This window comes from Doryrhamphus excisus, linkage group LG3 (genome assembly GCF_037039965.1).
Source record: "Doryrhamphus excisus strain RoL-2023G ecotype Guam linkage group LG3, RoL_Dexc_Guam_v1.1, whole genome shotgun sequence".
Taxonomy (NCBI): domain Eukaryota; kingdom Metazoa; phylum Chordata; class Actinopteri; order Syngnathiformes; family Syngnathidae; genus Doryrhamphus; species Doryrhamphus excisus.
Window position 1 is genome coordinate 18812359 of NC_136359.1, and position 15519 is coordinate 18827877.

At 41.9% G+C, this 15519-nt stretch overlaps 2 protein-coding genes across 3 annotated transcripts in view; one reads left to right on the plus strand and one right to left on the minus strand.

Annotated features, from left to right (window-relative positions):
• On the plus strand, positions 1 to 15502 carry aebp1b (AE binding protein 1b). Its single transcript, XM_078789830.1, has 22 exons — positions 1 to 332; positions 1470 to 1637; positions 1718 to 1780; positions 2500 to 3135; positions 4829 to 4903; positions 5371 to 5436; positions 5619 to 5702; positions 7471 to 7542; positions 7643 to 7752; positions 9089 to 9228; positions 9316 to 9400; positions 9474 to 9618; positions 9698 to 9786; positions 9910 to 10033; positions 11002 to 11198; positions 11291 to 11467; positions 11561 to 11718; positions 11799 to 12367; positions 12946 to 13085; positions 13212 to 13311; positions 13397 to 13563; positions 13654 to 15502. Exons 1-22 carry the CDS (start codon positions 131 to 133, stop codon positions 14035 to 14037), a joined length of 3951 nt encoding a protein of 1316 aa, XP_078645956.1. The 5' UTR covers positions 1 to 130; the 3' UTR covers positions 14038 to 15502.
• Positions 14323 to 15519, minus strand: part of pold2 (polymerase (DNA directed), delta 2, regulatory subunit) — a 20051-nt gene continuing 18854 nt past the window's right edge. For both annotated transcript variants that reach the window (XM_058069809.2, XM_058069808.2), the window contains exons 9-11: positions 15349 to 15476; positions 14963 to 15064; positions 14323 to 14791 (exon numbers count right to left, since the gene is read on the minus strand). In XM_058069809.2, coding sequence (XP_057925792.2) covers positions 14631 to 14791; positions 14963 to 15064; positions 15349 to 15476 — 391 coding nt within the window. In that variant the 3' untranslated portion in view covers positions 14323 to 14630. The remainder of the gene's footprint in view (positions 14792 to 14962; positions 15065 to 15348; positions 15477 to 15519) is intronic.

The following is a 15519-nucleotide window of genomic DNA, read 5'->3' on the forward strand; positions in this document are numbered from 1 at the left end:
TGAGCCTGGCTGACATTGGGGCTCCTCTGCTGGAGGACACTCAAGAAGAAAAGCTTAGAAACAGTATAAAACGGTCAAGATTGTGACTGGTGGAACTCCAAGGAAAACTCCAAGGATTTGTGCTGCCAGCATGAGGAGTCAGACTGTGCTTGTGTCTGTGGCCCTGCTGGCCCTCTGCTGCCTGCTGACCCCCAGGCAAGGGGAGAGCGCCGGGGGGGTCGTTTCCCTCTTGCAGAGCAACAGAGACAAGCAAGAAGGAGATGTGCTTCAGGATGAGCGTCAAAGTGAGGTACGAGGGGAGAGCGCCGGCAGTGAGGTCACAGCGGATGCAGGTCAGTAATCTCAAAAGTGTATTCGCTCAATGCAGATTTTATATTTAATACAGAGTAATGACTCACTTGTGAAATGAACTTCTGGCTTTCTGTCCTACATGAGTGGAAGTGGCTGGCATATGCCAATTTTTGCATGTATATGGAAAATGGGTATCATTTGTTAAGTAGTCTGCTACTTAGTTTAAAAAGTGAAAAAAGATGCCTCAATTGGCTCAAACTCTTACAGATTTAAGTTCCTGTGGCTTTACCAATGTATGTTTAAATACTCACAGTGGAGGATGAAAGAAGAAAAGGAGAAACATCTGCCACATGTAATACGAATCAGTCCCAAGTAGCTGCTGAATGCATCCCACTAATGGAAGATGTCACCAAGGTGTTGGTGATTTCTTTATTGAGAAACTGGAGGGACTTTTGTCATTAAAAATGTGTGCGCGTCATGGAAAATGTTTCCATGGAACTGTCTGAAGACTGCGTCTAGACTGGCATCCGATTAGTGTCTCAATTATTTACATAATGAAAACAATACATTCATATTCAGTGGAACCTTGGTTAGTGTACACGCCCAAATTTTGCCTGGCACGCATCTTGTCATGTAGTTAATACACTGTTTGTGGAACCAGAAGGTAGTTTCGTCGTTCGCCTATGATGCCATCGGCAGTGGACTCTCAAAAATGTTAACACAAAACTAAAACTTTTACATGCATACAACAATTCTAAATGCATGTAAACGATGAATGAAAGGTATAAAGGACCATTTCATTGAAGACATAACTGCTCCCAAAGACACGATGTGCCAGTGAGATCAACACGGAACCACTTTTGTGTTTTCCCATGAGTTAGTTCTTGAATTCTCACCCTCTTTATCAAAATGCTGGCACTTGCAACTTTCTTTGGCTCAGTGTTCAGCGAGAAACATTATTGAATTCAAGAAATGACAAAACAGGAAGTTGGTGTTCATGTTGATCTTTGTAGCATACTCTGTCTTTGGGAACAGTTAACCTTAAATTTTCATTAATCCCTTTCGGTCATCATGTATATGTATTTATATTGTTTTCATCATGTAAAACTATAACTGTAAACCTATTAAAAACTGGAGCAAATTAATGAATGTTAACCAAGGTTCCACTGGTTTTTTAGGCCGAGTGAAAAGAGCACCAGAGGAGGGCAAAAAGAAAAAAAAGGACAAGAAAAAGAACAAAGAGCCTAAAGACCCTTATGCCACCAAAAGGCCCAAAAGTGACAAGAAGGGGAGAAAGAAGGACAGACAAACAACAACAACCACAACACTTCCACCCACCACAACAGGTGAGGCTGCAGGAGTCAAGTTTGTACTTGGAAGTGTGTAAATGTCAAGGTTGTTGACTTTGTGTCTGCGCTGCCTTCAGCTCCCCCGACTGAAGCGCCGACAGAGCCTGAGCCTTACACAGACTACGCTTACCCCGACATCGGTAAGTTAACAGCATTCAGATTTAAACATCAATAATATTACTCCTATTTGAACTGAACCATACTATTGAGGATATGTGAAGGGGATAATTACAGGATTATGTCTTTGGAGTATTGAAAGCAGTACTTTCAAGGATACGAGGCTTTGCACTGCTAATGTGAGTTCCTAAAAACTCTACTCACCTAGAGTGATACATTGGGCTCTACTTTTTGACAGCAGGCGCACCAACGAGGTGTGGCCAGTGCACTTTGCAATTTTCATTAGCAGCACAGTCCAGCGCAGAACACCCACGCCTTTAGCCCTCCGGCGTAAGTGGCAAAGAGGGAGGAGAAAAGGCATGTGTAATCTTAACCAATCAAATGAACGCCTCTCATTGACTTTAAATGCATAGGGCCCACTGGACTGTGCATCAGAGGTACACCACCACCTCTTGGGGCACGTCATCTGTTCCTGACGGTTACATTAAACACGGCAGCGGGCTAATCCAAGCTTCTTGCTTGTTTTCTACCATCATTCCTCCTCTACATCGCCAAATAGTTGAACCTTTGATGGTATATCCTCCTCATCCTCCAAAATTAATAATTTGTGGTTTTGGATTTCTTATCTGTTGATACACACAAAGTACTCAAGTAGGAAACCACTAAGAACCATGTTTAGATTGTATAGACAATATATTGTGTATATTGTATAGACAAGCCTCTCCATGTTTTCTCCGGACAGACAATGATTACTGGAAACCGGATGAAGACTACTGGGATGCTGATCCTACTCCATCAAAGCCAGAGTCAGAGATCACAGATTCTCCATATGATTACTGGAAGCCAGAAGAGGAAGATCCAGTCGCTTCAGTGACAGAAGATTATAATGTTGACTGGAAACCAGTGGAGAAAGAGACATACACCCCAGTGACGGACACAGATGAAGAGTACTGGAAACCCGAAGAGAAAGACCCATACACTCCGGTGACAGACACAGATGAAGAATACTGGAAACCCGAAGAGAAAGACCCATACACCCCAGTGACGGACACAGATGAAGAGTACTGGAAACCAGAAGACAAAGACCCATACAATCCGGTGACGGACACAGATGAAGAGTACTGGAAACCAGAAGAGAAAGACCCATACACTCCAGTGATCGACATAGAGGAAGAGTACTGGAAACCAGAAGACAAAGACCCATCCCCTCCAGTGACTGATATAGAGGAAGAGTACTGGAAACCAGAGGACGAAGACACGTCCCCTCCAGTGACTGATGACTATGACATCTACTGGAAAGAAGTAGATCCAACATCCGCTGCCCCAAAGGTTGATGGGAAGACTGGAACAAGTGACGGTGATTACTGGGATGCCACATGTACGTCTGATGCTTTCTCTATTCTTCATTCTGGCTTGATTTGACAGATGATTGATGACTGCACTTTGTATGTGTTTATCCAGTGAGATTCACACTTGTAAAGCATAGAACTATATTTGTTAACACAGACTTGAAATGCACTCCACACGTCTAACTATAAGGCTCTAGAATGATAATCATGGCCGACCCGTAAAGAAAACAATAGAAAAGTGAAAATTCAAAATAGTGGTAGAAAAGTTCATTAAAATAGTACTTCCTTCTTATGACTACAGTGCCTTGGAAAGGGTTAACTTGTAGGTTTGTTCAATGATTCCCAGTTTGTGTGTGTGTGAGTTGGCTGACCTGACGTATGCTTGGATGTCACGTGTTTATTTTGCCTTTTGTTTGTTTTACCCCATGTTTTCCCTAATTTTCACAACAGTGTTATTGTTATTCACTAGCATTACAAGGAAAACTCGAGCAGATTTGAAGTACAAATCCCAAGATGACTAAAAGTAGTGTGTATACAATGGCATCCTTTTGCTAATTACTTCCTAATGGCTAGTGTCTGCCCTGTTAGCATGTAGCAACATCAAAAATGTACACCCAAATTTTGCCTTGCTTTACGTACTTTTTCCACCTTGTGGACAATATGGCATGTGTCCTGTTGTTTTATTAATACACTGTGTGAGTCTTCTTAATGTATTTTTAACACAAACACCCGTGTTAGCATAGCTTGCTAACAAAAACACAACCAGGACTTTGCCCGTCTATGATGTGACTAGCAGCTGAATGTTATTCAAATGTTTTTTTTAGTTTTACATGCATAAAACAAACAAAAATGCACATACATTAAATAGTTAATAAAAGACCTAAATGAACATTTAAGGTTATTTTTACCTTCACCGAAAGCCTTCATTGTTCCCAAAAGCCCAAAGGCACAAGGTGGCAGCGAAACACCACACAGACACCATCTTCCTGTTTTGTCATGAGCTATTTATTAAATTCATTAGAGTTTCTCACCTTCTTTATCAAAATGCTGGAACAAATTAATTGGACTTACATTCATTCTTATGGGAATAATTGATTCAATTTGCAACCATTTTGGTTAGAGTCGGTCTTTCAAGAACAAATTAATGACGCTAACCAAGGTTCTACTGTAATGACAATCCAATTAAAATGTGCCAGACACCTACAAATGTTAACAAAAAATAATTTTTTATAGAGAATGATAGTTTTACATGCAGAAAACATGTATGGTGGGAACTTGCTGTTGATGTGGACTACCCGTACATCCCAGATGGATCCAATTCCATCGTGTTTCTCACCTTCTCAAAATGTTTGTGGGCATCATGGTGGGTTATTTAGCCGTCACACTAAGACTGTACAAAAACTGGGGCAAAATTTGGTCAAACATTTTCACAAAATAACGAACCATACGAAAACCACGGTTTGACGGTACTAATACCACTCTACATCTGTTATGCTGTGTTTGATATGTGCTGTTGTAGTAATACTAATATGACAAAATGTGCAGGAAAACAATTAAAACAGATATCCCAGTTTTCTTTGGATCCAATCCAAGGGTATAGTTAGTTGCAATTTTTTCCGCTCAGTATTTGCAAGTATTTTGGAGTCTAGTCGTTCACTATTCTTATTTTTCAAGAGCTTTTTGGATGTGATTAATTCCTGATCTAATCTTTTCTCAATGCAGTCGAGGTGCCAGAAAAAGTTCCATTCCCAGATGGCGAAGAAGTCCGCCCTGAGATCAAAGTAGAAACTCTCACAGGTAACTGCTGTCACTCAAACATGTGAGAAGTGAAGTGAACGCCCATCAATGGGCATGTCCACATTATAATTAGATGCACAAGGAGAATGTGCATGCAAATGTATCCAATACCTCCTCCATCTGTGCTGCAAGGATGAGAGCATGTGAGAAATAATGACTAATTCAGCACATGGGAATAACATTATAGTGAGTCTGTCCTATTTTCCAGACAAGAGGGGGTGGGTGCGTGCTTCACAGCGCAAACTTTCCATGGTGGTGTGTTTTTTTGTTTTAAGTCTGCGGTCAGATCGAAACTTTGTTATCATTCCTGTAAAATGAAATGGAAGATTGAACTCTGAAATGGCGTGGCTGGTGTCTACATTGTTTCAAATAGAGAAGAATTGCAAGGTTGCACCGTCCTATAAAACAGAAAAATAAACCATGTCAGCCCATAAACGCCATGTTTATCACTTTGTCTTTTTATATAGAAGAGCCTACAAGTAATCCACCCTTTGAGGAGACATGGTATGATGAGTACGACGAATACGGAATGAGTATGTGAACACACACACACACACACACACACTTTCCATAACCAAGTGTTTCACATCAAGTCTAGACAGCAACTTTCCAAATGAGTTGAAACGGTGTCACCCTTCCTGTACAGTGTGCGACACCTAATGGCATACACAGCCGTACAAAACCTAATTATCCTCCATTTTCTTATTCTCTGCAGGGAGGAAAGAAAGTGAAACTGATGACAAATGGATGGAGAAAGAAAGAGAGAAAGCACGCAAAGAAAGAGAAAGAGCAGACAAGGGTAAGATAGAAAAGCTGGGAAATTTTCTTTCATGCTTTTTAAAAAGCATATTCATCAGTGTGTTGCACCACCGTGGTGTACAACATGACATACGATAGTGTTGTGCTTGCCAGAGTGGACGTGTCCTGTGACATAAGTGTAAAAGTAATAACAGATAACAGCTTGTTGCCTCCCACTGGATCGCATTTCTCTCATAAGAGAACACAGATGTGATTCCCCGCCATGCAAATGTGCACGACAATACAAAATGTCTTCCTCGCTAGTTAGCCACATGAGTGTGCTGAGCTTAGATGGCTTTTGATGAGTCAGCTAATTGAGCTCACTACACTATTTTTACCATTACTGGTAAAAAAAAAAAAAACAAGTGGACAAAAATGATGGGAATTTGACAACATTTCCTTGTTTTAGTGTCATTTTTAAATACGTACATTTATTATTGACAGCGCCGCCCCTCCCTGTATGCAGAATACATGTTGTGCATAGGGCCCCGCAATCCTAATGGCGGCCATTTTCACATTCTCGGCAAAAGCACAAAGGATGTGTATCTCTGCCATGGGACAAGCTCTCTTTTTAACTGGTTTTTGGCAGTAAAGGTTCAATATCCACATTGACCAAAAAGTAAACATATTGATCAGCCACCCCTCATATGTGCATGAAATGGTTTGCTCCTCCTTGAGAGCACTCATTGCTTCTGATGGTGCTCGGTAGCTGTGCCAAGGAAGAATAAAGAAGAATAAAATCTGTTTTGGGCAGCACGGCGGACTAGTGGTTAGCGCACAGACCTCACAGCTAGGGGACCAGGGTTCAATTCCACCCTCGGCCATCTTTGTGTGGATTTTGCATGTTCTCCCTGTGCATGCGTGGGTTTTCTCCGGGTACTCCGGTTTCCTCCCACATTCCAAAAACATGCTAGGTTAATTGGCGACTCCAAATTGTCCATAGGTATGAATGTGAGTGTGAATGATTGTTTGTCTATATGTGCCCTGTGATTGGCTGGCGACCAGTCCAGGGTGTACCCCGCCTCTCGCCCAAAGACAGCTGGGATAGGCTCCAGCAAATTAATGAATGAATGAATGAAAATCTGTTTTTCAAAAAAAATGAAAGAGGGAAAATACTTTGCCGTTTCATTTGAAATATTACGGCAAACTTTACAAAATAAAATTACAGAATAAAATCGCAGAATTCTGCTTCTGGTCCCAATTTAGCCAGGGCAGCCCTGATTTTGGGTATGTTGATTAGTTTAATTGGGATTGTGCTATAGTGTAGAGCCATCAACTTTTCATAGCTGACATGATCTTAGATCTTAGTTTTAAGAAAGCATCAACAGTGCCTCTGCTGGATGCAGCAAGAAATGCACACGTTTTTTTCAAAAGACAAATCATCAACACTTTGACCTGGGACACTATTAGGATAAAGTATGAGAAATGACTAATAAAAAAAATATTAGTAATCTTAGTGCCTTAATAAGGGCAACAGAAAAGAGATCAATAATATAAAATCCTATTCTATGTTCAGAAGGAGGAGCATTTAAAAATAATATCAATGATGTGAGTTTGGCTGGAACACACTGGAACTGGGAGTGAATTCAAAAGATTCCTATTGTTATTTCAAGTGCTTTCTTCTCCTCTTGAGAGTTTTTGGGATGGATAACTTGCTAGAATAATGATGATTTCCCCTGATGGATTTGACGTTACGAAAGACGAGGGACGTTTAAGGGCCAATGGTGTGGAATTTATTTTGCATAAAGTGTTTTTCTGACCTTTGCCAGAGAGAGCAGAGAGACTGAAGGAGGCCGAGGAGCGTGCCAGGAACAGACCACGTGTGTACAAAGAGCCAAAGAGTAAGTCAAAGGCTGTCCAAAATCTGGAAAACATTTCTTCAGCTTGCTTTTTCAACTTTTTCACATGTATGACAATCTTTTCCTGTGTTGTGTGTGTCAGAATGTCCCCCCCTGGGCATGGAGTCCCATAGGATTGATGCAGATCAGCTTTCCGCTTCCTCTACGTCTCAGTATGGCTTTTCCCCTCAGAGGGCACGCCTCAACATGCAGGTACACATCAATCAGGCCGTGCACACCAGCACAAGCCTCACTTACACACACTGACGTCTGGAAACACACTCTAGCCACCTAGTCATCTACACGCACGCTGCAAAAGAATAAAGAGCAGACTCAAACAGTGGACATTTTGTAGCAGACCAACTAAGGATACGACATCAAGGAATATTAAGTCAAAAACAACCGTTTAAAGGTTGTAATATGAGGAAAAACAAAGCAAATAAAGTTGTAATTGTGCCGAAAAAGTCACACTATTAAGGGGATAAAGTATTAACCATCCACACTCACATTCATACCTATGGACAATTTGGAGTGGCCAATTAACCTAGCATGTTTTTGGAATGTGGGAGGAAACCGGAGTACCCGGAGAAAACCCACGCATGCACGGGGAGAACATGCAAACTCCACACAGAGATGGCCGAGGGTGGAATTGAACTTCGGTCTCCTAGCTGTGAGGCCTGTGTGCTAACCACTCGGGATAAAGTCATAATAAAAAGAAATGTACAATAAGAAATTTGGAATAGTTGGAAAATTATTAGGATAGGATATGAAACAAAGGTCATATTTTAATGATTTTATGAAAATAAACTCTTAATATTACGAGGAAAAATAATGTCATTTAAAGTTTAAATAGTAAAGAAAAATGTGGAATTTTTTTCCTGTCATAAATAATGTTGCAATTTTTGGAAAATTATGAAGGGTAAAAGTTATAAGATTGTGGGAATAAAGTCAGAATATTAAAAAGAAAGCTTGCAGAGATTATTTAAGAAGAACATTCATTCATTTTCTACCGCTTATCCTCACAAGGGTGACTCGGGTGCTGGAGCCTATCCCTGGACTGGTTGCCAGCCAATCACAGGGCACATATAGACAAACAACCATTCACACTCACATTCATACCTATGGACAATTTGGAGTCACCAATTAACCTAGCATGTTTTTGGAATGTGGGAGGAAAAACCCATGCACGCACGGGGAGAACATGCAAACTCCACACAGAAGGGGGAATCGAACCTGGGTCTCCTAGCTGCGTGGCCAGCCAGACCAAAGTTGATCCTAATAAAATGCTTTTTCACCTATATGCCAACGCTGAGACAAAGCTTTCTTGAAATGTACAGTGTATAACTTCTTACAATGTCTACATGTTAGGTTATGAAATATGCAACCATTACATCCTTTCATCTTTCAGTGTCCCTCAGTGGAGACATTTTGGACACCCCTGACATACCAATTTAGTTATTACAGTTTGTAATAGTAAAGCAATCAGAATGCTTTCCTCTGTGTTTTATCACCATGGGTGTAGTAATATGACCCGTTTCCTGGCCTCTAGGGCTCTGATGACGAAGATAAGGCTCAAGGTGGAGCGTGGTGCGCCAACCCAGAGGACAAAGACCACTGGTTCGAGATTGACACTCGCAGGGAGACCGAGTTCACTGCAATCATAACTCAGGGCCGGGACTCCCTGAATGAGTAAGATAATAAAAAATAACGCATGAAAACACTTTGTCCCTCATTGGGTCTCCTTGAAATTAAAAACCTTCCCATGCGTCATTGCAGGAGTGACTTTGTGACGTCATACTTCCTGGCTTTCAGCAACGATAGCAGAGAATGGACCACCATTCATGATGGATACGCCGACTGGGTGAGCTTGACTAAAAGGATACAACTCTCCTGAGCTCTTCCACTTTATGTTCTTCCTCTTCTTCTCTGTCCAGCTGTTCTTTGGAAACAGTGACAAGGACACTCCAGTCATGAACCAGCTAGCAGAGCCGGTTGTGTCGCGTTACATCCGAATCATCCCTCAGAGCTGGAATGGTACTCTGTGTATGAGGCTGGAGATTCTAGGCTGCCCCTTGCCTGGTGAGCATCACACATAGGGACGCATATACAGTACAAGGATATAAACATAATATACTGTAAATAACTCTCCGCCACACAGACCCAGATGTTGTCCAGTACCGGCAAAATGAAGTCACTCCAGTAGATTACCTGCAGTTTAAGCATCACAGTTACTCACAAATGGTGGCAGTGAGTATCTTTTTCAATGAGACACCAATGGCGTCTTTGTAGGAGTTATTAGGGTTATCACAATAAATCATAGAAATATACAACATAGAGCCTGCTGTGCATGACTTTATATTTTGTGTTCAGCTAATGAAGTCAGTGCATGAAGAGTGTCCCAACATCACCAGCGTCTACAGCCTGGGCCGGAGCTCCAAAGGACTGGACATCATGGCCATGGTCATATCTGGCAACCCTGCAGAGCATGAAATAGGTGAGAATGTGTAAGACACTATAAGATGAGGGGTCTCAAACTCGCGGCCCGTGGGCCAAATGCGGCCCGTGAAACGCTAGTTTGAGGCCCCCACCTTGATACCAAAGTTTAATGTTGAAATGACAGCTTAAAGCTGTGTGCACACCGGACACAATTAACATGATTTTTGCCCCGCCCATACTGTTACCCTACCCTGTTACCCCGCCCTGTTTTGCTTTGGATTAGCAATGAAGCTAAAGCTTATGACGCTGGGTACAAATAAATGCAGGAAATGATTTGGAATAAAACGGAAAATACACGTCAACATAAAGCATCTCATCAAACATGTTGTTAAAGTTACGACGCTGCTCCCAGATGGAACTGAGTATGATGCTAACTTGCTAATTGGGTCAAATGATTACGTTTCATTAATGTTCATGTTAAAGGTTAAATAACTGTTAATACTGTACATTTGAATCTGACAAAAATAATTTCTCTACCAACTGTATGTGGTTTCTTACGTTTTTCTTATTTGCTGTTTTATTGTTATTTTACTTATTTATTACTGATTGATTGATTTATTGTCTTTATTCTTAATTTGTTTATTCATTTTTTTTTATCTTATTTTGTGTATAGAAAAATAAAAATTAAGATATTTGAGAACAGTGGAATGTTTTATCAGATATTTTGGTGTGGAAAACCAGAACCAAAGTACTGAAAAAGTGTAGGGTATAGCAGAAGCAAAAGCATTGAAGATTTTTTATTGATTTTTGTTCCAGTTTTTAATAAATGCGTTTTGAGTTTTTTTTGAAAACCTGATGCGGCCCGGCTTCACCCAGAACCTCTCTCTTGTGGCCCCCAGGTAAATTGAGTTTGAGACCCCTGCTATAGATACTAGTTACACTCCTGATTAACACCGAATTACTATTGTCATTGTTGTTGCTATCCTTGATATAACACTATACAGTCTTATTCTTCAATCTCTGCAGGTGAGCCAGAGTTTCGCTTCACGGCAGGTCTCCATGGTAACGAGGCTGTGGGCCGGGAAATGATACTGCTTCTCATGCAGTACCTGTGTAAGGAATACAGGGACCGCAACCCTCGAGCTCAGCGGCTGGTGGATGGAATTCGTATCCACTTGGTGCCCTCACTCAACCCCGATGGACATGAAGAAGCGTTTGAAGCTGTGAGTTTGAAAAAATCATTCAAAAATAATGATGAAATATGAATGGTAAATAATTTGGCTGCATGCTTCCCGATTCTTCTTCCTCCTTGCAGGGCTCAGAGTTGAGTGGATGGACCACCGGTCACTTTACCAACCTGGGATTTGACATTTTCCAGAACTTTCCCGATCTCAACAGCATCCTTTGGGATACAGAAGAAAGGGGCATGGTGCCCAAACTAGCCCCCAATCACCATATCGCCATTCCTGACAACTTTGTGTCCAACAGCTCGGTAAGGTGTCATGGTTTTCTTCTACATGAAAGTAGAATCCTGCTTTAAACACATCACTGGTGTGTGTGTTTGGGTGTTTCTGTTCGATCCCAGATTGCTGTAGAAACCAGGGCCATCATCTCCTGGATGGAAAGCCACCCATTTGTGTTGGGTGCAAACTTTCAGGGTGGCGAGTCATTTGTGGCGTATCCTTATGACAGTTTACGTCTCAACAAGCCTGCTGAGAGGCCGCATAGCCGCAAGAAGAGACAGTATGAGCTCCCGCCTCTAGATGGTACAACTTTTTTTTTTGTCCTGAATCAGTTGACCTTATTAAAATTCTTACACACAGGTATGAAGAAGAGGGCTTTGATGTGACAGAATGGGGACATGGATACCGCGAGGAGCAGGAACAAGACTGGAGAGCCAGAGGTTATCCAGAGCGTGAGGAGTGGACGGGTCACGGCTACGATCACAGCCAGAGCTACGATCGCAGTCATGGTTACGATCACGGTCACGGTTACGATCACGGTCGAGGTTACGATCACGGTCAAGGTTATGATCAGGGTCATGGTTACGATCAAGGTCATGGTTACGATCAAGGTCAAGGTTACGATCATGGACGTAGCTACGACCACAACCAAGGCTATGAACATGGCTACGATCCCAGCTACAACCAGGGTTACGGTCATAGGGAGGAGGAAGAGGATGACAGAGACAGAAGCGGCGGCTACCATTACGCTGAGAATGAAGATGAGCAACGAGAGATCCCAGATGAATCCCTCTTCAGATGGTTAGCCGTGTCCTATGCCTCCACACATCTGACCATGACACACAACTACCACGGGTCCTGCCATGGCGACATCACTTCAGGAGCGCATGGCATCATCAATCGAGCCAAATGGAAGCCAGTCACCGGAAGTGAGTAGATACTAGAAGGTTCATTGGCTGTTTGCAGAACGTCTCTGTGATACGACCAAAGCACTCAAGCTGTCTGGTTTTTATATGGTTTTACAGACAAACCGTGTGATGATCTTATTATCACATACTATTTAATCATGAGTTTATTATCACATACTATTTAATCAAAAGACCATTTTGTTTCCAGAAAATTTTCAGTTTATTATATGTATTATATCTAAACAGTGTAAACACAATAATTGCAAAAATATTTCAACAATAATATTTTATCAACAGTCTTATCTTATCAATGTCTGACAATTAAAGTTCCATTAATCAAGTTTGGTCACTAAGCACTGGTGCGCTGTTCTCTGATTGGTTGTTTCACAGGCACGATACCAGAGCAGCGTGCTCTGAGTGGACAGCTACGGGGGCTGATACTGGACATGGTTAAACTCTATATTTTATCAGTATCACTGCCCTGGGCTTTGACACAGTATCATTTCGGCCTTTTCCCGTATCATTCATGGGCGGTTTCCTAGGTTACAGGGACAATTAATACTGTAGTATGTAATAAAAATGCATATCTCGCTCCGCAGGCATGAATGACTTCAGCTACCTGCACACCAACTGTTTGGAGCTGTCCATTTTCCTGGGCTGTGATAAGTTCCCTCATGAGAGTGAGCTTCAGCGCGAGTGGGAAAAGAACAGAGAGGCCATGCTCATCTTTATGGAGCAGGTCAGATGCACATACACTTAGAATCTACTGAAACGAAAATATAAAATATAGTCATTTTCTTCAGCTTTTGTATTATAGGTTGACCTTGTATCAGTAAATTAAATGTTATTTAATTGTCATGCTTAGGTTCACCGTGGCATTCGAGGTATAGTAAAGGATCAGCAAGGCAACCCTATTGCAAACGCCACTGTGTCTGTAGAGGGGATAAACCATGACGTCACCACAGGTCAGATCAAATGCACAAGTACCGTGTGACCGCCAAATTGTGCACCCCCCCCATGCTTGAAGTAAAACTCTCTTCTTCTCTATAGCGCCAACTGGTGACTACTGGCGGCTGCTAAACCCTGGCGAGTACCGTGTGACGGCAAAAGCTGACGGCTTCTCCTCACTGACCAAACTGTGCGTCGTGGGTTACCAGGCAGGGGCGACCACCTGCAGCTTCAACTTGGCCAAATCCAACTGGGACCGCATTAAACAGGTGAGGCAATGATGTCATCACGTGACAACACAATAACTGACTATATTTTGGACTCAGATGAAGTTGAAGTTTTGTTATATTGGTCCACAGATTCTGGCTCTCCATGGCAACAAGCCAATCCGCCTGGTCAGCCACGGCAACACCCGAGTCCCGCCCCCCATAGTTGTCGGTGGCAATGGACGCGTGGTTAATGGAAACAATGGGAACTCGCCAAATTCACAACTAAACAAGGAACAACAAAGGAGACTCAAAATTGCTCGTATTCGCCGTCTTCGGCAGCAGAAGTTAATGAGGTTAAGATCAACGACAACAACCACCTTACCACCAACAACTACCACAATTCCCACAACGCCAGAGATCACCACATCCTGGTATGACTCATGGCTATTAGGGGAAGGACAATCATCAATGCCCGGAGGCTTCACAGACCCCCCCGTGGATTACAACTATGAGTACAAGATCGATGACTATTAAACCACTCACTGCACTCATCACCATCATATTCTCGAAAACTACAACAATCCAGAAAACTAGCTCAACAAAGCAGTACCGTGTTGATCTGGTCTGTTTACTTTCCGCCGCGGGTTTGGAGCCCCAATGGCAATGACAGCTAAGAGGTGTGACATCATAGCCAATGAATGCCACAAACGTATCACAGTGTTCACAGCATCCATACGTGACAGAGACCTGTCTTCTTTAACTTTAATAACTGTATACTGTAACACTTGAAAATATCATTTTTCACTGAAAATTAAGCATCTTTTTCAGTTGGATCTTTCTGACACAATAATAAGACTTTTTATACATGAATTTTATTGCAGATGCACATTAAAAAATATTTGTTTTTACACCAGATGTCATTATTTACACGGTCTTCACCCATGGAACATTATACTGTACTTTAGATTAACTAACGTCTGAAAGTGTTTTCATACATACAGAGCATGTGTAAGAAATGTGGTTTCAAAAGGATATAGATTTCATATTACTAAGTAAACCTTTCATAACATGGTCTCACTCACGGAATATGTGTGCCTATTTTAAAAGGTCATACAGTATACAGATCCTTAGTGGCTGATATTCATCTCGCTCTCCTCGTCTTCACCGGTGGAAAAGGCGGAAAAGCTGACCGGCTCACATGTAAGAGTGCGTAAGTTGACAAGGCATGCTGTTTGGGTGCTGCTGAACTTTGGGACAGTGACCAAGAGGACTTCCTGGCCATCAGGACCTGGTGATGCCAGAGGATGAAGAGTGTCTTATACACTGAATTTGCAGTGAAAAGGCAAATCGATTCAAGCTTAAGTTGAATGATTAATATACCTTAAATACAAACAAGCTATTTATAAGGAACTAAAATATTTGTTTCCAAAGATAAATAAGCTCATATACAAATCCAGACCTGTTAGACGCTTTGACTCAAAGGAAGGGGCATTTCCACTGAAGTAAACATGGGGACACTCTTCCAAGATGAACGGATCTTTCAAATAAAATGGGTAACAACCTGAGAACACACAGACGAGGTATAAATGATTACAAAGTGGTTTGGCTTTCCTAGAGTGTATCTGGCCTATAGCGCATGCCCATATAAGGAAGCCTGGCTCACTGTGACATCAGAAACAGCCGGTGTTAGAAAAAGCTCTGTGAACCTGAGCGTTCAGAGCCATCCCAAACATCTTTCAGGGCTCACTACCAAATACGCAGACCTCATTATCTAAAACATTGGCATGGTTTAACACGAGAATACAACATTCTAACTACATTTATAAGTACAAAAAGTGTATTCACCGAGGGTATCCGGTGCTGTCGGAGCAAGGTGGCGCAGTCGCAGTGTTTCCTCCAGAATCTCCAAGTGATTGTTCATGCTGCTGTATTGCTCAATGTCGCTGACATTCTGACCAGACGTGCCCAGAAACCTGAACGGAGATAAACAAAAGGATTTGAAGCAAATATCTGACC